Source organism: Clarias gariepinus, chromosome 9, assembly GCF_024256425.1.
Source record: "Clarias gariepinus isolate MV-2021 ecotype Netherlands chromosome 9, CGAR_prim_01v2, whole genome shotgun sequence".
NCBI classification, from domain to species: domain Eukaryota; kingdom Metazoa; phylum Chordata; class Actinopteri; order Siluriformes; family Clariidae; genus Clarias; species Clarias gariepinus.
Window position 1 is genome coordinate 34,371,456 of NC_071108.1, and position 18,793 is coordinate 34,390,248.

Sequence of the window (18,793 nt, forward strand, 5' to 3'; positions counted from 1 at the left end):
CAATGTGAGGTACCCATCCTTTCTTCCATCCATCCATTTACACAACGTCCCATTTACTCATAAATCCACCGTTCACCCCAGCCCCCCCACTTATCCGTAAAATACATCTAACTATTTTTAAATTACTTTACCTAACATTTATAAATTCATAAATCCATTACCTACACGACCCTTTATTTTTAAATTCATTTACCAACCAAACCATCCATTTATCCATCCACCTATGAATCCACTCAGGCTTCCAAACTCCCTGCAGCAGCCGTTCCAGATCAACACTGCTCCCTGTTGTGACTCACACCTTTCCACATTAGTTTTTACCACAGTTACTGAGCAATATGCTGCAGCTTTACAGAGTTAAACACTGCTGTCATGTATAATTATGTGCGTTCTCGCTACAAAATTAGCCAACCAGCTGTTCAGGGAAAAAGCTTCTCAATGAACACATGGCATATTAACTGCTTCTATTTTAAAACAATAAAGTGTTGCCGGAGTTTAATAGTTTGCTTGTTGCCGTCAACAAAATTGCACAAGACACTAGAATATTCTATGAAACTTGTGTGTGTGCGTGTGTGCGCAAGTCAACTATTAACTATAATACAAACACAAAACCAGGAAGTAAATTTCCCCAAGAATGAAGGTCATACAGATTAAGTAAATCTTTAAATATGAAGATTAAGATAGGTTCCTGAGTAAACACATGAAGCAAGAGATTGTGGTGGAAAACACTGTGTAAAACTAATAGGACATGAATAATAACCTCGGCTGTCCTTCCACATTTTCCCTTTTGGATGTTTTTTCCTGGTGGTAGTGGACCGTAGGTGAGCAAAAGTATTGGAACAGAGTCTTGCTGTAAATAAAAATAAATAACACCTAAAATTTGGTTGGCTCGTCTTTGACATCAAGACGATGATCCAGTAAGGCCACCAAACCACCACGTCCTTCTTATGTGATGCCTTTCCAGGTTTGTAGGGCAACTTCTGTCAGGAGGGGTGTGTGCTTTTTGGGTTCTTTCTTCAGTTTTTCATTTTTAAGAGGTAAAATGCTGCTCACATGGGTTAAAGTCTGCTGACGGACCTGTCCAGTCTAAAACCTTCTACTTTTCCCCCTGATGAGGTCCTTTGTTGTGTTGCAGTGCATTTTGTGTCTGTGATGAAGTTCCTCTCAGTTTGATCGAATGCATTTTCCTGTAAATTGTCAGAGGGAATGTTTCTATAGCCTTCTGAGTTCATCCTGCTGTGCTTTACTTCTTTGCATATACCAGCTTGGGGGCTATAATCAGAGTGCAGGGTCAAAGTGCAGTCATTATACGACACCCCAGAATCAGACATCATTAAGAGCCTTGCTCATGGGCCCGGCAGTGGCGACTTGGATGGGCTTGAACCACTGACCTTTTGATACCCCCGAGCTACCACTGCCCAGATGAATTGTTTGTATCTTGTGGTATGGGCGCTACCTTTCTGCTCTAGAGGCTTCGTTGGATTTCTGCTATTAAAATCGTCTTCCAATTAGATTGTAGATTGTGGGACCTCTACCCCTGTCCTGTAGCAGTTGTTGGTGACTACACCGACTGATGTCAGTGCAATTCTATCATCGACCTCTGATGTTTTCTTTGGCCAACTTGCTTAATATCTGGTTGACTGGTACGCCAGTGGTTACTTACTTTTTTTATGGATATTCCAATTTGTTACTTTCTACACCCAGTGCTTGTGCAGTGGCTCTGTCTGTGAACTTTCCTTAACTACAATATGGCTTGCTATTCTCCATTAGACAGCACTCAGGTCTGTAGATTGGTTTAATCCATTTTAACAATAAATACAATCTTAACAGGTGAAACCCGCAGCTCAGATCAAGGACAGACATTCAGAGCTATTGAATGTTTAACCCTCTAGAGGTTGTTGTTGGTGTCACACTATGAGAAACATGAAGTAGAAGAAGAAGAAGAAGAAAAGTGTTGCTCTTCTTTTTACTAGTTTGAAATCCCTGGGTGAACCTGTTAGATGTCTGATTAATACACCAGTGGTATCTGATGACTTAAATTCCCTTTTTTCTCAACATCAAAATGCCTTGTTTTTCATTTGCCTTTAATTAATTAAATACCCAATCTAATTTAAAAAAATCATGTCACCTTCAATATTTTTGATCTTCTGGAAAATAAGTGGGCTTAAACAAAAGGTGTGTGTCAAATAGTTCAATTCGTCTAGATACGAACATTATGAAACTGATCAGTCATCTCAAATTCATCTCCGAAATCACCTCAAGTGTCTTCAGTGTGCAGCCAGAACAAAGGATTGCTGTTGCAATACTTTCCGGGGAGACTGTATTGTTTCTTAGTGCTGATAAGAAGATCTCACACACATCGATCATACACTTAAAGTGAGAAACAGGTCAGATCATGTCTTTTCTTTTTCCTATTCCTCCTCCAGTCCTGTGTGTGTATCTGCGAACCCTCCCCTTATCCATTTCCCTGGATGTTTCCTGAAGCATATTACTCGACTCAGCCCTCCACCCCTCGCATCATTCATCAGCACTGCTGAGACGATTATGTTCCACATGGCTGCTAGCTTTAAGGAAAGAAATAAAAAAAAAGAAACTGACTTTCACACACAAAAATCCCTCCACAGGTCTGAAGAAGCCTGGTGAACATCTCACAGGAACCAAACAGTGGTTAATTCAGGGTTATAACAAGCTTCGTTTCCATATTTAAACTTATTAACAGTGGCCGCTGACCCCCTGGAAGCTTCTCGAACTCCTCCAGCCGACCTTCCTACTTGAAGCCCGGATAAAGTTCCGGCACGCGGCAGCGGAGGTGGCTCTCGTGTAATGAGGAGCAAATTAGGAGTTTAATCGCAGCCCTGTCTGAACACGAGTCGCGCTGACTCGTCTGCCCACTCAGCTGGATGAAAAGAGCGAAGTCACGCTCATTAGCTAAATCACCCGCAAACGCAACATCCTCACTTCACCCGCCCCCCCCATCACATGCCGGCTCCAGAAGAACAAAAACATCTCCGCTGATTCAAAGCCGTTGTTGTAGTCATATACTGCTGAACTAAGAGCACTTTGAAGGAAACAAAGTTTTGTTGGAGAAAAGAAGAAAAAAAAATAGGAACTGGAAATAGAAACGCTTCTCTGATTGTGCCTTGAATCAGCTCGTCTGCTTGGAAACGCAAGGATAATGCAGATTGCATTCTTTTCTGGTAAATGAGATTCATACACACAGGGTTTCATTGCATTTTTAAAAGAGGACACATTTTAAGTTGACAACTTGCCGGTTTCACATAGGTTTATTTTCAGTTTGTTTACTATATGCTAGTTTATAGACATATTATCGTCTGTTCATATGTTTACTGTAACCAAAGACGGTATAAAGAGGGACCAGACAAAAAGGAGATCTGGTCGTCGACCATCTTAAACCATATGGTTAATCCATAAATGGGCAAACGGTGCTTGGTTGTTCTTTAGAACCAGCCTACCTAAGTCAGTAAGCACCCACAACACAGTTAGCTTAGCCTGACCTTGGCTACGTCATCACCTCCGTCACTCACACCGTACACCATCGTCCCGTGTCAACTCCTACATTTCATGTGGTAAGAAAGGTGGTACGATTCCAGTTAGCTGGTTAGCTAATGTGATATACAGCAAACAGCTGGCAGGTTGACACCGGCACTGCAGCTGTCACTTAAATTAGCCACGCCCTCAATTATGTAATTTTGTCTTAATATTATTTTAACAGATGAGTTGCATAAAAATTCACCCCTGTACATTTGTCATGAATGGGATATCTAGCTATGTAGGGGGGCGGAAGAGGTGTACTAATTTATTTCTGTTCTAAAATTGGGCATTTGAACACAGGACTCTGTGGGGATTGAGTCTCTTTTGGAGCCAGCCCCCAGGGGACATCTGAGGAACTGCACATTTTGGCACTTTCGCATTGGACTCATTTTTCATTTTTCCCAGCGGCATGGTGGCTTAGTGGTTAGCACTGTGGCCTCACACCTCCAGGGTTAAGGGTTCAATTCCCACCTCGGATCTGTGTGTGTGGAGTTTGCATGCACTCCCTGGGCATGAAGGGTAATCTGGTTTCATGCAGATTAGGCTTATTTGTATTGCCAAATTCCCCAAAGTGTGTGTGTGCCCTGCAGTGGACTGGCCATCCAGGGTGTACCCGGCCTCGTGCCCTAAGTCTTCTGGAATAGGCTCTATGCCCCAGTGAGACTGCACAGAGGATAAAGTGGTATAGACAACAAAGATGAGATAAATGTTGCCCTTTGACTTTAATGCTGGTTTATGATCTAGCATGTTTTGTATAATGCTAATTTGTGTCGTTATGGTCTGTTTAATTGCTAATTTATAATAATGATCTTCAAACTAATCATGTGCTGTGCCAATGTATTTTTTTTTAGGCTGTTTAACACACTGCTAGTTTCCACCTTGACCCGATTACCAAAAGCCCGGTTTACAGATTAACCTGTTTTCTGGTGTTCAAACCACAATCAGATGAGAACAGAATGAGAAAATGTGCAGCAACAAGACACACTTCAAAAAGGTCTACTAGCAGCGCACAGAACAGGAGCAAAGGCATCACCTGTTTGTTCCCACACCAAAATCCCGGACCATTCTGGGAGTTGTACGAATCCCACCCGGCCTGATATTTTAGGCTTAAAAAGAGGCCATGTCCGAGAAAAAGACGACGTCTGCTCACCCTGGCGTGACTCTTTCGCTCATCTGTTAGGACTAGAACAGGAAGAGAGCCTCAAAGTGCAAAAAAAACCTATTCAGAGACCTGATTTTTACTTTCCTACAAAAGAGCCAGGCCTTTGCTCTGACCTGCACGCGCACAGACAGGTTGAGCCGGCGGGAGAGAACGTCTGCAGGTTCCTCTGGGGTTTAGTGCTCACAGCAAGATAAGAGAGCAGACAGGAGAGGAGCAGAAACACCGCAGAAATAATAATATTGATAATAATAATAATAATAATAATAATAATATTAATGTTACTCTAAATGAGAAAGAGAGAAAGATTAATATTAAATACTTATGGACATTAAAAAGATTTACCTAATGATGAGGAACAACAGATTTAAACAGTGTAGAGTATACACAATGTACAGTAGTGAAGCCACTCCAGTGACATTGCTCAGAATTAAGTGCCCCCCCTTTAGGCTTAGTGATTTTCAACAACAGTCAATTATTTTATTTCTTATCTAATACAACATCAAAAGAGAAACAACATCAAAAACACCCATAACATGATAAAAAGATGAAAAAACAAAAAGAGCAATTGTCTTATTGCCTGAGTAAACCTCTTGTCAGGTTTTTTCTTTTTTTTTCATAGACACATCCACAAAACCCATTTCACTCCGCCCCCAAAACATCAGAATCTAACATGTGATCTTACCGTGAGCAAAAACACACAAAAAACAATGAAATGCACAGGATGGACTTCCATGCATCCATCGCTCCTTCTTATCCTGTATAGGGTCACACACGACCTGTAGTCTATCACAGGGAACTTTGGTTTCATCCTGGATGGGGTTCCAACCTGTCTCACACACACCCCCAAGCAACATGGAAACTATATTCTTTGGACGCATGTCTTGGGACTGTGGGAGGAAACTGGAGTACCCTGAGGAATCCCGCCAAACACAGGGAGAACATGCAAACTCTTACCTCTGTGCTCTCCATCCTTAGGTAATGCTTTGGATGATCCAACCTTTATAAAACTGCTAGCTATAGCCTGTAATTAGCTAACCCTGGTAATGATTGACAGCTAAAAACCTCATGAGAGTTCATTATAAAGAAAAAACTAAACTCAAGCATTTTCTAAGTAGTGTTATAACCTTAACCACGGGTCACGCTACAACACAGTTATACTCCACTACTCTAGTCAGTTTAGCGTCTCTCCATGAGATACATGACAAAATTGTACTTTTTACACCGTCATTCTGAGAATTCTGATTGTTTAATCTGTATACGTGTGAACACAGTTTGCTTTATAACACATTACACACCCAGTGAAAGATTTACAGAGGCTTCCTGATTAGCTAGATGTGTCTAGAACAATGCTAACTCGTGTGTTAGGCTAGAGAATTTGGAAATGGAGGATTTTTATGCTAACTTAGAGTTAAAAAAAGAAAAAGTCTGGAAATGAGGATAAATATTAAAGTGTTGATTTAAGTTTGGTACTGATACATGTAATACCAAATAAAAGAGGTGTAGGCACAAGGATGTGTCTGTTCTTGTGCCTAATACTAAATATCTACTATGCAGAAGGCGGGTTCGACTCCCACCCAATGCAGTGCCGGTCCCAAGCCCGGATAAAATGGGAGGGTCGCGTCAGAAAGGTCATCTGGCGTAAAACCTGTGCCGAGTTGTGTGTGGATTGGAAGGTCCTCTGTGGCGACCCCTCGGAAGAAAACACCAGTGACACACACAACACGAAGGGTGCCAATACTTTGTGCAGGGCAACAGTGTGTTTACAATCGAATCTACAAATCCTAATCAGAAATGTGTCGCATAAAGTGATTATCTGAAGCTGGTTTGTTGGGCTGTGTTTATTTGTGTGCACTGTTGCCATGGCGATTAGTTTTACCTCAGGTGTTTGTTTTTTTTTTACCTCAGACTTTAGGAGCTAGCCGCGGTAGCTGCACTTTGCGCTAATACGCGTTTCTGGGCTGCTGGAGGAGAGAGTAAAGCTGGATTACTGTAAGCAGGTGAGATGGAGGAACAGGATGTTTTTCTGTCTCTGCTCCGCTTTACCGAGCGAGGGACGGAGTTAAAGACAGACCGAGAGAAACCCGGGGATTTGCGCTAGCTTGGCCTCTGCGTAGCACGCGGCGTGTATGCGGTTGATCGGCTAAGCTACGGCTGCGTTAGCGACTGAAAATTGCCTCCGGACTCGGGGGCTAAGCGCTAAGTCAGCATGGCTGGCCGTGTGTTATCGCCTCGGAGACGTTTCTCCGCTGATAAGTTCAAATAAACGAGCTGCTACGCTAGGCGCTACGTCCAGAGCGCTAAGCTAAAACTTTGATCCTGAGCCAAAACGCAGAGCCAAAAACGGTTAGCAAACAACCTGTGAAGAAAAACTGACTCATAATAAAGTGCAGAGAGAGAGAGAGAGAGAGATAAAGTGTGTGTGAGGGAGAGAAAGAGAAACATGAGTGTGTGTGTGCGTGTGTGTGTGTGTGTGTGTGTCACTGGTACATCACTACTCTTACTTATTTTTTTTTCTTTTTTCTTTTCCTTCTTTCTTCTTTCTCTCCTTCTTTTCTCGTCATTCCTACCATTCTCTCCTCTACCTTCCTTCCATTACTTTTCTCTCTGTTGTTTTTATCCTTTCACTTATCTGATGATTCCTTTCCTTCTCTCTCATTCCTCTCCATCATTTCCTTCCTTTACTTCTTATTTCATTATTTCCATCTTTCATTACTTAATTTCCCCCTTTTCTTTTTAATTCTTCTTTTCCCTCCTTTTCTCTTCTTCCCTTCTTTTCCCTTCAATTATTTTCTTTTCTCCTTTTCCTTTGACTCAGTTTTCCCTCCTTCCTTCTTTCCATCATCTCTGTTCTGTCCCTATTCCTTTCTTACTCATCTATTTCTGCTTTTTTCTCTTTCTTTCTTTCCCCTTCATCTTCTCTTACTTATCCACCTCTCTGTCGCTTTTCTGCTCTCCTTTTCTTTCTCCTTTACCTCCTCGCTACTCCTCTTGTTTTTCTTCTCTTCCTTTTTCTGGCTTCTGTTTTCCCATCATTTAATAAACACGTGCCTGTGCCTGTCAGAGCACCTCGATGTCTTATGCTGATTTGTGTGTGTGTGTGTGTGTGTGTGTGTGTGTGTGTGTGTGTAAGACCACTTGACTGGCGTTGGTAGGGTAACCACATCCATCCGCCACCTTTAAAACAGTGGCACTTCTCCTCGTTTCCTTGGTGACAGATTTACACACCGTTTGGACCGTTAACCTGCGATGGCTATCTGTTCACACACACACACACACACACACACACACACACACACACACACACTTACCGAAGTCCTTGTGTGAAGACATCCAGCCGATGGGTTGGAGGGAGACGATGGCGAGGAGGCCGGAGCCCACGAACGAGCCGACACCAGAGAAGAAGAAGAACAGACCCATTATAGCGCTCTGCATGGAGCGAGGAGCCGCCGAGTACGCAAACTCCAAACCTGAACACACACACACACACACACACACACACACACACACACACACATTAATAACGGCTGTGTTGTACAGTTTATGTGACACTGTAATTCTTTAATTATAATAATATTTCCCCTATACTACCCAATAATGGTTTACATTTAAACCTGCAGAGAGAAACGACAGACAGGACGAGAAACAGAAACAGAGATGGAAAGATAAACAGAGACGAATAGAGAGATAGATAGAAAAAAAAGAGTGAAATAGAGACAGATAAAAAGAGATAGAGAATAACAGAGAGACAAAGAGAGTGATAGATAGAGACAGGAAGATAGATAGATAGAGAGAGAGAGGGGGAACAGGGAGTAATAAAGAGGTATACAGAGATAGAGACAGAAAGAGTCAGACAGATATAAAGAGATGAAGAAAGAGATAGAGATGAAGATAGATAGATAGATAGAGAGACAGAATACCAGCACTAAGATCAGGTATGAGTTAGTGGGCGGGGTCAAGGTGAGTAAAACAGGAAGTAAACATGTCGACTCGAACGTCTTATCGTCCTACGTGAGTTAGATGATAAATGAATCGCGTGGTGAAGCTTCTCCATTGTGTTAGAATATAAAGTGCTGAGAGCGAAGGCCTTCATCACCTCCTCCTCCTCCTCCTCGTCTTCTCACTCCATCACCGAGCTCGCGGCGCTCCAGACAATAACAGCAGCGCATCCGTCACGGCTGATGGATCTGCCCTGCCTGACGGACCAGCTGTTTTACACTGAAATATTACACACTTTAGGTAGCGGCGCGGCTACGCGGACGACTGCGACGCCCCGAAACAAACGAGCGTTAATGGCGTAGCCGTGGAAACCAGAATCGGTAGGGGAACACCGCGGAGGAACTGCTACGGGACGGAGAGTGTATACTGATTAAAGTGTGTTAAGGGAGGATGTACTGCAGTAACGGTGCTGGAGGATTTAATATCATTAAAATTTAAAGCGCGATATTTAACTCTGCAGTTTATTAGTCAGAAATTCACATAGTTTGTTAATAACGTAAGTATTCGTTGATGAATAAATTTTTCCGAATGTTTTTTTGATGTGATCAATCGTTCAATTATTTGTTGGTAACTTCTGACTACAAAATGGTTAGTTTAATAGTTTAGCAGTTTAAATCGCAATCGCGATACGTGTCCAAATAATCGCAATGTGATTTTCTTTCTTTCTTTTCTTATTTTATTTTTTATTAAATCGTGCGGCCCTAGTTTTTATGAAGGTCAAGTGTAGATGATGGATCTTTGAACAATGGTGTTATTGATCAAAGGTGCAGTCTGAAGGCAAATCCCACAATGCACTGTGGGAACCTGCAGGAAAATTCCAGAGAGTCTGAGCCGTTCTCTTTATAGACTGACTTAACACTCGAGATTGCAATTTGATTTTTATTCAGACGGCAAACACAAGTATTTTGTAACTTTCCGTTAACAAAAAAAAAAAAAAAAAAAATAAATATTTTTTTTTTTTAAGATAAAACATGGACTGTCTTTCACTGCATCACAAAGTGCTGGAGATCCTGGACAGAGCTTCTTTATACCTAAATATCAGTATCAAAAAGTTTTTTTGTCTTCGAGGCGTGTAACGGCAGCTGATTGCGAAGTTTTGAACTGTTTTGAATATCTATAAATAAATGCATAACTAAAAGAATAAAAGAAGGTATATAGAAAAGTTGACATATTCCTATCTTTGCCTTACGCAACAGAAATGTGACACATAATAAAAACATCATCAAACGATTATGAAAACGTGCCAACAGTGGAGACTCCGTCTTTACGCCATATGTTTAATCAGTGTCTCCTTACATATGTGCATCATTCAGAATGTGATGTTTTTATGGAAACCAGAATGTTTTTAAAAAGAAGGCATTATTGTGAACGTTGTACAAGAAGTTAATGAGGAAATTATGAAAACTCGTAAAGCAGAAGTCACCAGTGATGTGGTCCAAAAGTCCAGTATCCACACATTCCTGATCCGTCATCAAATCCGAAGAAGAAGAAGAAGAAGAAGTGGGAGAGGACAACTTGGGAAATGAAAATTTTTGAACGGGACAGTCTAGAAGTTATGATGTCACATCCCAAACAAGGAACAGCACCATGTTTAGGGTCAGAGGTTTTCATAGTACCCGAATACACAAGGCATACCCAAGACCACCTTTCCGAGTGGACCCCGGGTACAGGACACAGCGTTCACACGATTCAAACGAACCGGACATTCGAGTCACATTTATTCTTAGATCCCTGACTGGAACCTTCAGAGGTTTTGCATCTAATACTTGTTTTTTTCCCCTTTTTAAATAATTAGCCTTATGATATGCTTATTAGAAAGTTGTCGCCGTTTTTCCCCCCTGGAGGATGAGCACTTGGATGAGGTTTTGTTTCCATCGTCTCGCCTGCTGGGCTGGTGGAGCACAATATCCACAGGGAATCCGTCCGTGTCTAAGTGTGTGCGCCCGAGCGTGGTCCAAAAAAACAGCGAGCCGGCTGTCAGACATTGGCTCGGACGGTGGACTCCATTAAAAGGGATTTATTCGAACAGAATCGGGCCAGAGGAGAAAGCCGGGATCCGTCGCATTTCCTCGCACGTGACTCCCGCGGCGGTTTCCCCCCCGAGCCTGGTTCCGAGCGCTGAGGATTTATTTTAAGGTTCCCCGTTGTTATTTGCCTCCTATTTGCATTTCACAGGAAGGTTCAGCATAATGAAATGTTGGTGTTGGCTTTGAAAGTGTGAGATCGCACTCAGACACAAACCCGGCTCGCTGATTGCTATCTTGGTCGCGCTGTTCGTCGATTAATAATAGAAAAAAAGTTTTTTTTCTACTCTGCGTACAGTCTGATGGGAATGCTGATTAGTTTCAGAGATGACGGTTTGGATGAACTGATACTGAAACTGACACAGAACGCCGATTTCGTGTTGGACTGCGGCGACAGATTTGCATTTAATAATAAAAATAAAAAAACATATATTGTGAGAATGTGTGATGTTGACCAACGTGCGCAAGTGAGATGGTTTTAATCCCCGATATGGTTACCCCAACTGACTCTGAAGAGGGCTTTAAATGCCATCCCGCTTTATGCAAGAAAAACTTATTTAAGCCCCGCCCCCTTAGCACAATCCATTTTGAAGGACCTGCCCTATTTAGTACAATTAACGATGAAGGATGTTTTAGGCTCCGCCCCAACTACAAACTTATTAAGAGGGGGCTTGTAAACCAGGCAAGGTCACTGGGGTTGTTGTTTAAGACCACACACACACACACACACACACACACACACACAAACGAAAACCATAGGTGCAGAGGGAAACCTGGTCGAAACGGCCGTCCTCGGAGTGAGAGTGTAATAACGTAGTGCTGCTCCAAATCGATCGGCTCTGACTGATGGAGCCTTGGAGTCCTCACAAAGCCGTATGAATAAAAGCCTGCAGTCGGCCCGGGACACTCCACCGGGGGCGAGGGTGCTTTTTAAAAGGCCACTCGTTTATCAGAAGTGTCATTAGGGTGAATGAATGGAACCGGAGGCAAAAAAAACTCTTAGGTTAGAACAAAGCCCGAAAAAAACAAAAAAAACTGTTTTTAGTGGAGGAGAGCTGGTGGAAAACGAAGACAAGGTTTTTCAGAGGTTTTTAGAAGGTTTTCAGATGTTCAGATTGTTCTTTAGGTCTAACAGCAGTCAGTCACGTCCTTCATCTAATTACACTGTAAAACTTTAAGGAAATTATGAAGCTTCTTATATGAGTAGAAGACAAAATAATCCCCTTTCTAGCATAAAGTTTACATCATTCTATAACTATAATCACCTTCACCTCATTCTACATCTCTTGTTCAAAAACCGCCTCCAGCTTTATCCACACCCACTTCTCCTTGCCTTCCATGCTTTTCACCTTGTTCCAGGTACACACATCCATTTCCACCTCTATCTTGTACCACATCCATTGTATTCCCATATTCTCATATTCTTGTATTCCCATATTCTACACCAACTGTATCTTACCTTGTTTCAAGCTCATCTTGTTCTACTCCCACTTCCACTACGTTCCATGCTCCACCGTCACTTCATTCCAGGCTAACAATTTCCATGCCCACCTCCATATTCCAGATCAACCTTCACTGCATTTCATGGCTAAACCACTGTGTGTACAGTACCTCCACCAAATTCCACACCCATCTTGACTCCACCTCATTCCACACTCAACTCCATCACAAACAACACCTACCACCCTGCACCCACCTCCACCTCTTCATGGTCTAACTTCATTTTATACCTTCCTTACTATCCCTTAAAATTCCTTGGATTGCTCCTTGTCTGTACGAACGTTCCTCAAGGTTCTTAGGGTTCCTCACACCTCCCAAATACATTACGGTAGATGAATTGACTACATCCAACTGCCTTGTGTAATGGATTACACAGATCCTTTTCCGGTGTTTTCCTGTGTATCCCCACCTCACACCCACACAACTACCCACCTACTTAACTACTCATGATAGAACAAAAAGCCGCTAAAACACTTTTATGAGGGTTTTATGAAATGTGTCACTGAGATGAAGAAGAAAAGACTTAATCCCCTGACCTGTTAACCTGTGACCTTTACAATGGTTTCACAGAGATGAAAGCAAAGACTTCCTTACTTCTCTTATGTAAGTGTGTGTGTGTGTACCTGCGATGCTGGCGAAGATCTCGCTGATGCCGATGAGGACGTACTGAGGAATCTGCCACCATATCGGCAGGTTGGCTGCGTAATACGTCACGCCGCCGAGGTCCTGATTGATAGGCTGCTGATTGTGAACGATCTCCAACCTCTTTGTTTCCAAGATACCTAAAACACACACACGTTTCCATATAAGATTTCAGGATCGTTCATAACTGCTAGGGCTTCCAAGTGAGAAGGAAAAGTTGTAGTGAACTGACTGGAACGAGGATTTATTCTTTTATACATTTCTGTATGCTTATGCTAATAGAGTTAATCAGAAAATTGCCAAAGTTGTTGACTTTCTTTCTTTTCCCTGCAGCAGACATTAATACTCCCAGCTCAGACTGAAACTCGATCATCAGGGCTTAACATTTACACAATGTCTGTCCTCTTACTGTTACTACAGGAGTGACAATAAACCAAGGCACCGAACACTCGGTTTCAATTAAACCTTCTATACGCGCGTGTGTGTGTGTGTCCAGGATGAGACAAGACAGCGAGGGGCAGATGAGGTCACTTGGAATCAATCGCGGGTTTCACGCATCAGGACGTACAGTGTGTGTGTGTGTAAGGAAGAGAAAGCGGAATCGAAGCATCACGCGAGTCAACACACTTCTCTCCTACACACTGTCCGTGCTTGTGTTAGCGATGTCGCTCGCGCCCCAGGCGCCCCTTGTGACTGTGTTATGACTGCGATCGCTGGTGGTGCTGGGCCTCACTATACAGTATGTCAACTGTAAGTTAAAAATAAAAGAGACATTGTATCAGTTCACACTGCGTTTAAACTGAGGACACGGGCACGGATTGGAGTACACTTGACCGTGACATAGTCTGGTACATCTGCGTAGTGTGACCACTTGGTACTCTGCCAGGGTACAGGGGTCGGTGTATCGTACTAGAGTAGAGCATGGTACGATGTGCTCCGCTACGGTTTAAATCAAATATGAATGGGACATCATCAGCGCTGCCCGTCTCTTCTGATGTCTCAAAGAGAAAAGGCCACTCTCAACATTTTTTGTCTGAAACTTCATAATATTATTCGTAATATCATAACTTCTTAGCAGCTTACAAATCCCCTAAGTGCACAGTGCCACCTGCTGTATTGGATATATATGCATTCAATGGATACTCGTGTAAAGAGCAATCTGACTGATGTGGACGCTGGGTGATGAGAAGGTGCGAATCGCGAATGTGATCGCGAATGTGTCTAGTGTGAAAGCAGCCTCAGTTTATTTGGAGTCCAAGCATCATTTATTTAGTGGCCAGTCATCAGATGTTTTATTTAGAGGTCCCACCCCATTGCTATTTTTTGGAGGTTTAACCCCCAGATTTTTTTTAGGGGTTTAATAACTTGATTTTATTTTTTATTTTTTGGTTGCCCAAAGCTTTTTTTTATTGTCTAATTAAAAGATTAAGTTTTAATTCAGGGGTCCAAGCACTAAAGTTATTTATTTAGAGATCATCAGAATTTTATTAAAAGGCCCAATAATTATTTAATAAAATATAATAAAAATAATTGAATTTTATAAATAAAAAAAATATTTAGTTTTTCTCGGGTTAAATAGCTAGATTTGTTTTGTTTTTTATTTGAAAGAAATCACCCATTTCTCAGAGGTCCAATAACCATTTTATTTAAAGTTTTAATCATCAGATTTTTTTTTATTTAGAGCTTTTATTACCAGATTCCTTTTTTAATTTATAAGTCTAGTCACTAGATATTTTGTATAATTAGTTAGATAAGGGTCCAACAATCATATTCTTTTTTCATTTAAATATTTATTTCTAAAAAATTTTTTTTTATTATTTAAAAGTCTGATCATAGGATGTTTTAGGGTCAAGTCCCTTAAGGGTCAAGTCACCAGATTATTATTTTTTCTGCATTTAAGGGTCTCAGCACTTATAATTTACATATAATTTATTGAGAGGTCCAAACACCAGAGATAGTTTTTTAGTTTTTTTTTTTTTTTAGTTTTAAAAAAGAGTTTTCTTTGTATTGAGTTCCAATTCCATGATTATTTATTTATTTTATTTATTTATTTATCTAATCACCAGACTTGTCTCTCTCTATATTTCATTTAGGCATCCAGGCACTAACTGTACTCATGCAGTGTCCCAATAACAAAACATGCTTCTTAATAGATCAAAGTACTACATTTATTTTTCCAGTGAACTATTATTTATTTAGAAAGGATTTAATTAATTAAATTAGTTTAAATTAAAGGTCTGTGCACAAACTAGAGACTAAAGTGCTTTTATTTAAGACCTTAAAATAAAAGAGTTCCAACCTTCATCATTTTCATCATGTCAGGGTCCGAGTCTTATCTATTGTCGCAGGTGCTGAATTTATTCGTCTGGGGCTTCAGGTACCGAACGTCTTTACTTAGTGCTTCAAGCGTCCTTTATTTATTAAAGATTCCAAGCACTGAATTTATTTAACTTACGTAACAAAATGTACTTGTCTAGGGGCCAAAGCGCTGTGTGTATTTCATTACAGGCCCAAGCGCTGAATTTATCTGGCTGGAGGTCCAGACGTCACATTTATTTATGAGTGTTATTTACTTATGGCTCGGTGAACTATTTTTTTAAATAATATAAACAGAGTAGGAGAACTTTCAGAGCACATTTGTCCTAAAGAGTTGACGTCCCTTATGCAGGGAGACTTTTGAAAGATACGAATGATTAGAAAAGCAGCTGCCCTAGAGTGTTCCCCCGTAAGAAAGAGTTCCACAGGAGAGCAGGAACCCTTAACTGTACACAGATCCTTTTGAAGAAGTGTGATGTTCAAATAGCTCGCACTGAGAATACTACTCTCGCTCACACACACACACACACACGCACACAGATTGGAGACACAGTGGAAATTCACTGAGACGCTGAACTCAGATTAAACAAAGTCGGCTTTGTTCTTCAGGACAGAAAAACAACATTTCAGGAGCGGAGGATCCCGCCTCAGGCACAAACTAACTCTGTGTGTGTGTGTTTTCCAGCTTTGCCAGCACTAACAGGGCGGCCAGGTGTGTGTGTGTGTGTGTGCACTGGAACGAGGTTGTGTAAGCTGTGAGCGTCCCATCACTGCTATTCCCTTAAGCTCCAGAGCTGCAATGGATTAAAAGAGATGAACTAAGCTGTAACCTGTGTGTGTGTGTGTGTGTGTGTGTATGAGATACAAAAGCACTACAAAATTAGTTTAGTGTGTAACAGTCCAATGTTTCTTTAAATATCTGCATATTTAGCTAATTATTTAATTACTGAAGATTGTTCATAAAGTAATTCATACAGCATATAAACTTTTGCTTCTTATAGTTGATGTTAAAGTTCAGTTTCAAAGAGATAAAACCCAACGATACATTAGTACAGGCACATAATCGACTCTTATCGTTTGTAAGTTTACTGTACGGTGGAGAAAATGGTAAAAAAAAAATGAATGCAATGAAGCGTTTACACTATTAATATAATAATCCTCATTATTTATCAACAATCATCTTTAAAAATAACTGAAATTGATACGTTAAGTGTTTTAGACTAACGCTAGATTATTTAAAACTTTTATCTGCAGTGTGATGAAGGTTTTTTTTTTTTACAGATGTTAGGCAAATCTACACGTAATAGTCAGCAGGTGGCGATATTTCCACTTCCTAGACTACACACCAGTGTGGTTAATAACACGACACCATGTGGGAATGTAGTGATGTTTGTAAAAGTACAGATGTTTATTGTAGAATGTGGTGAAGTAAAAGTAAAACGTTTCCACCAACAAAACTACTCAAGTGGAGGAAGTGAAATATTTTCTTAAAGTCAATGTGCAAAACCATCACGTCTGAGTGTAACTCACATACCGCCGGATTCACTAGTAAAATAATCATCAGGAACAACCTCACTTACACACCCAACCCTTATAGAACCCTGGCAGTTGTTCTTTTTTTATTTTTTACGTAAAGAAATAAGAAAAAAATTAACAATACTAAGAACTGAAAACTAAGAAATTGACTTTTTTGTGTTTGACCGTACGCTGAGTCGAGTGTATGAGAACCTCTTCTCACTTTATTATATGCAATTAAAATGTTCTTCCTTGACAGATTCCATGATGCTAATTAGTCAAACTAAAAAAAACTAACATAATGAGGTGTGTGTGTGTGTGTGTGTGTGTGTGTGTGTGTGTGGAGTCCCTCTGTACACCAGGTGCTCGTTTTCACCTGCCTATCCCCTCACCTCAGGAACACTGCTGTCTTACTTGTACCCTGATCTCACCAAATCCGGCCTCCTGCACTAAGGATCAGACTGCAGCTCTCGCTCTGCTCTCGCTCGCCCTGACACGTGAACGTGCGCTCCGGCAGCGGAGATTTGTCAAGAATAAGGATGAGGAAGAAACAACCTGTCTCTGTTTTTCTCAGGTTGCCATGGTGATGGGTTTCACTCATGGAAACAGCGATGCAGGAGCCTCAGGTGCTCAGGTGTTCTGTCGTACTGAAGAGCTGAGAGATTATGAAGGCATTAATATCCAGCCTACGCTCTCCATCACACTCCGGATGTGTTTCACTCCGAGTCCTGGAGAAGCCCGAGCTGCAGGAAACACTCCAGTTCTGAATCATATACAAGTTCATATACAGCACCTGGGGTGCCATTATTTTTTGAGATCTGGGGTGTCTGAGTGAAAAGGTCGCTGCACCCGTGACGTGATAAACACGAACGATTTGTGTGGGTGGAGCCTGAGAAAGGAAAAAACTCCCTTAATTATTCCTTCTCTCCACTAAACTAACTGCTGTCTGTCTGACCACCTGTCTGTCTGCCTGACCACCTGTCTGTCTGTCTGACCACCCGTCTGTCTGTCTGACCACCCGTCTGTCTGATCACCTCTTTGTCTGTCTGTCTGACCACCCGTCTGTCTGATAACCTGTCTGACCACCTGTCTGTCTGCCTGTCTGTCTGACCACCTCTTTGTCTGTCTGACCACCCGTCTGCCTGACCACCTGTCCGTCTGCCTGTCTGTCTGACCACCTGTCTGTCTGATAACCTGTCTGACCACCTGTCTGACTGCCTGCTTACCTCCCTCACTTCATGTGAGCCTGTCTGTCTGACTGCCTTGCCTGTGTGTCTGACTGCCTACCGACCTGTCTGTCTGTCTGGCCACCCACCTGATGCCTGTCTGTCTGTCTGTCTGTCTGTCTGTCTGACTACCTGACTGCCTCCCTCTCTTACCCCACCGCTTTTTTACCCTCTTTCTGCCTTTCTTTCTGTTTTTAGTCCATCTCCCCCTCTCTCTCTCTCTCTCTCTCTCTCACACACACACACACACACACACACACACACACACACACAATTTTATTTCCATATTTTACACTTACTTGAATCCTTACAGAAGGAAAGACCTGAGCCTGATGTAGGTGTGTGTGCTGCAGTAACACACTGCAGTGATGCAGCACAAACACACACTACACACAAATAATGCATACGCCACACATACCACACACATCACACACCAATCATACACACTATGTACAAACACATGCTATACACACACCAGACACTACACTAAAGTCATACATACACCACACACACTGATATGGAAACAGAGAGAGAGAGAGAGAGAGAGAGAGAGAGAGAGAGAGAGAGACGGGACGAAGAAGTCTCTCATATACGAGTCCTTTCCCATGATGCACTTTTACATAATCATCCCTATTATTAGTGCTTATTATACCACACACACACACACACACACATGATATTTGTCCTTGCAGTGCCGATAGCACTTTTATTAAAGTGTGTGTGCGTGTGTGTGTGTGTAGGGGGGAGCTGGTAGAGAGAGGGACTCTCCTGAGAGAAACAAGTCCCCAAGGTTCTCATTAGAATATGCTCTCTAAAACACACACACACACACACACACACACACACACACACACACACACACA

At 41.7% G+C, this 18,793-nt stretch overlaps 1 protein-coding gene across 2 annotated transcripts in view; it reads right to left on the minus strand.

Moving 5' to 3' along the window:
- The window catches only part of slc15a4 (solute carrier family 15 member 4), a 42,867-nt gene that overhangs the window by 7,520 nt on the left and 16,554 nt on the right, over positions 1-18,793 (minus strand). For both annotated transcript variants that reach the window (XM_053503524.1, XM_053503522.1), the window contains exons 7-8: positions 12,855-13,013; positions 8,020-8,178 (exon numbers count right to left, since the gene is read on the minus strand). In XM_053503524.1, the coding sequence (XP_053359499.1) occupies positions 8,020-8,178; positions 12,855-13,013 (318 nt within the window). The remainder of the gene's footprint in view (positions 1-8,019; positions 8,179-12,854; positions 13,014-18,793) is intronic.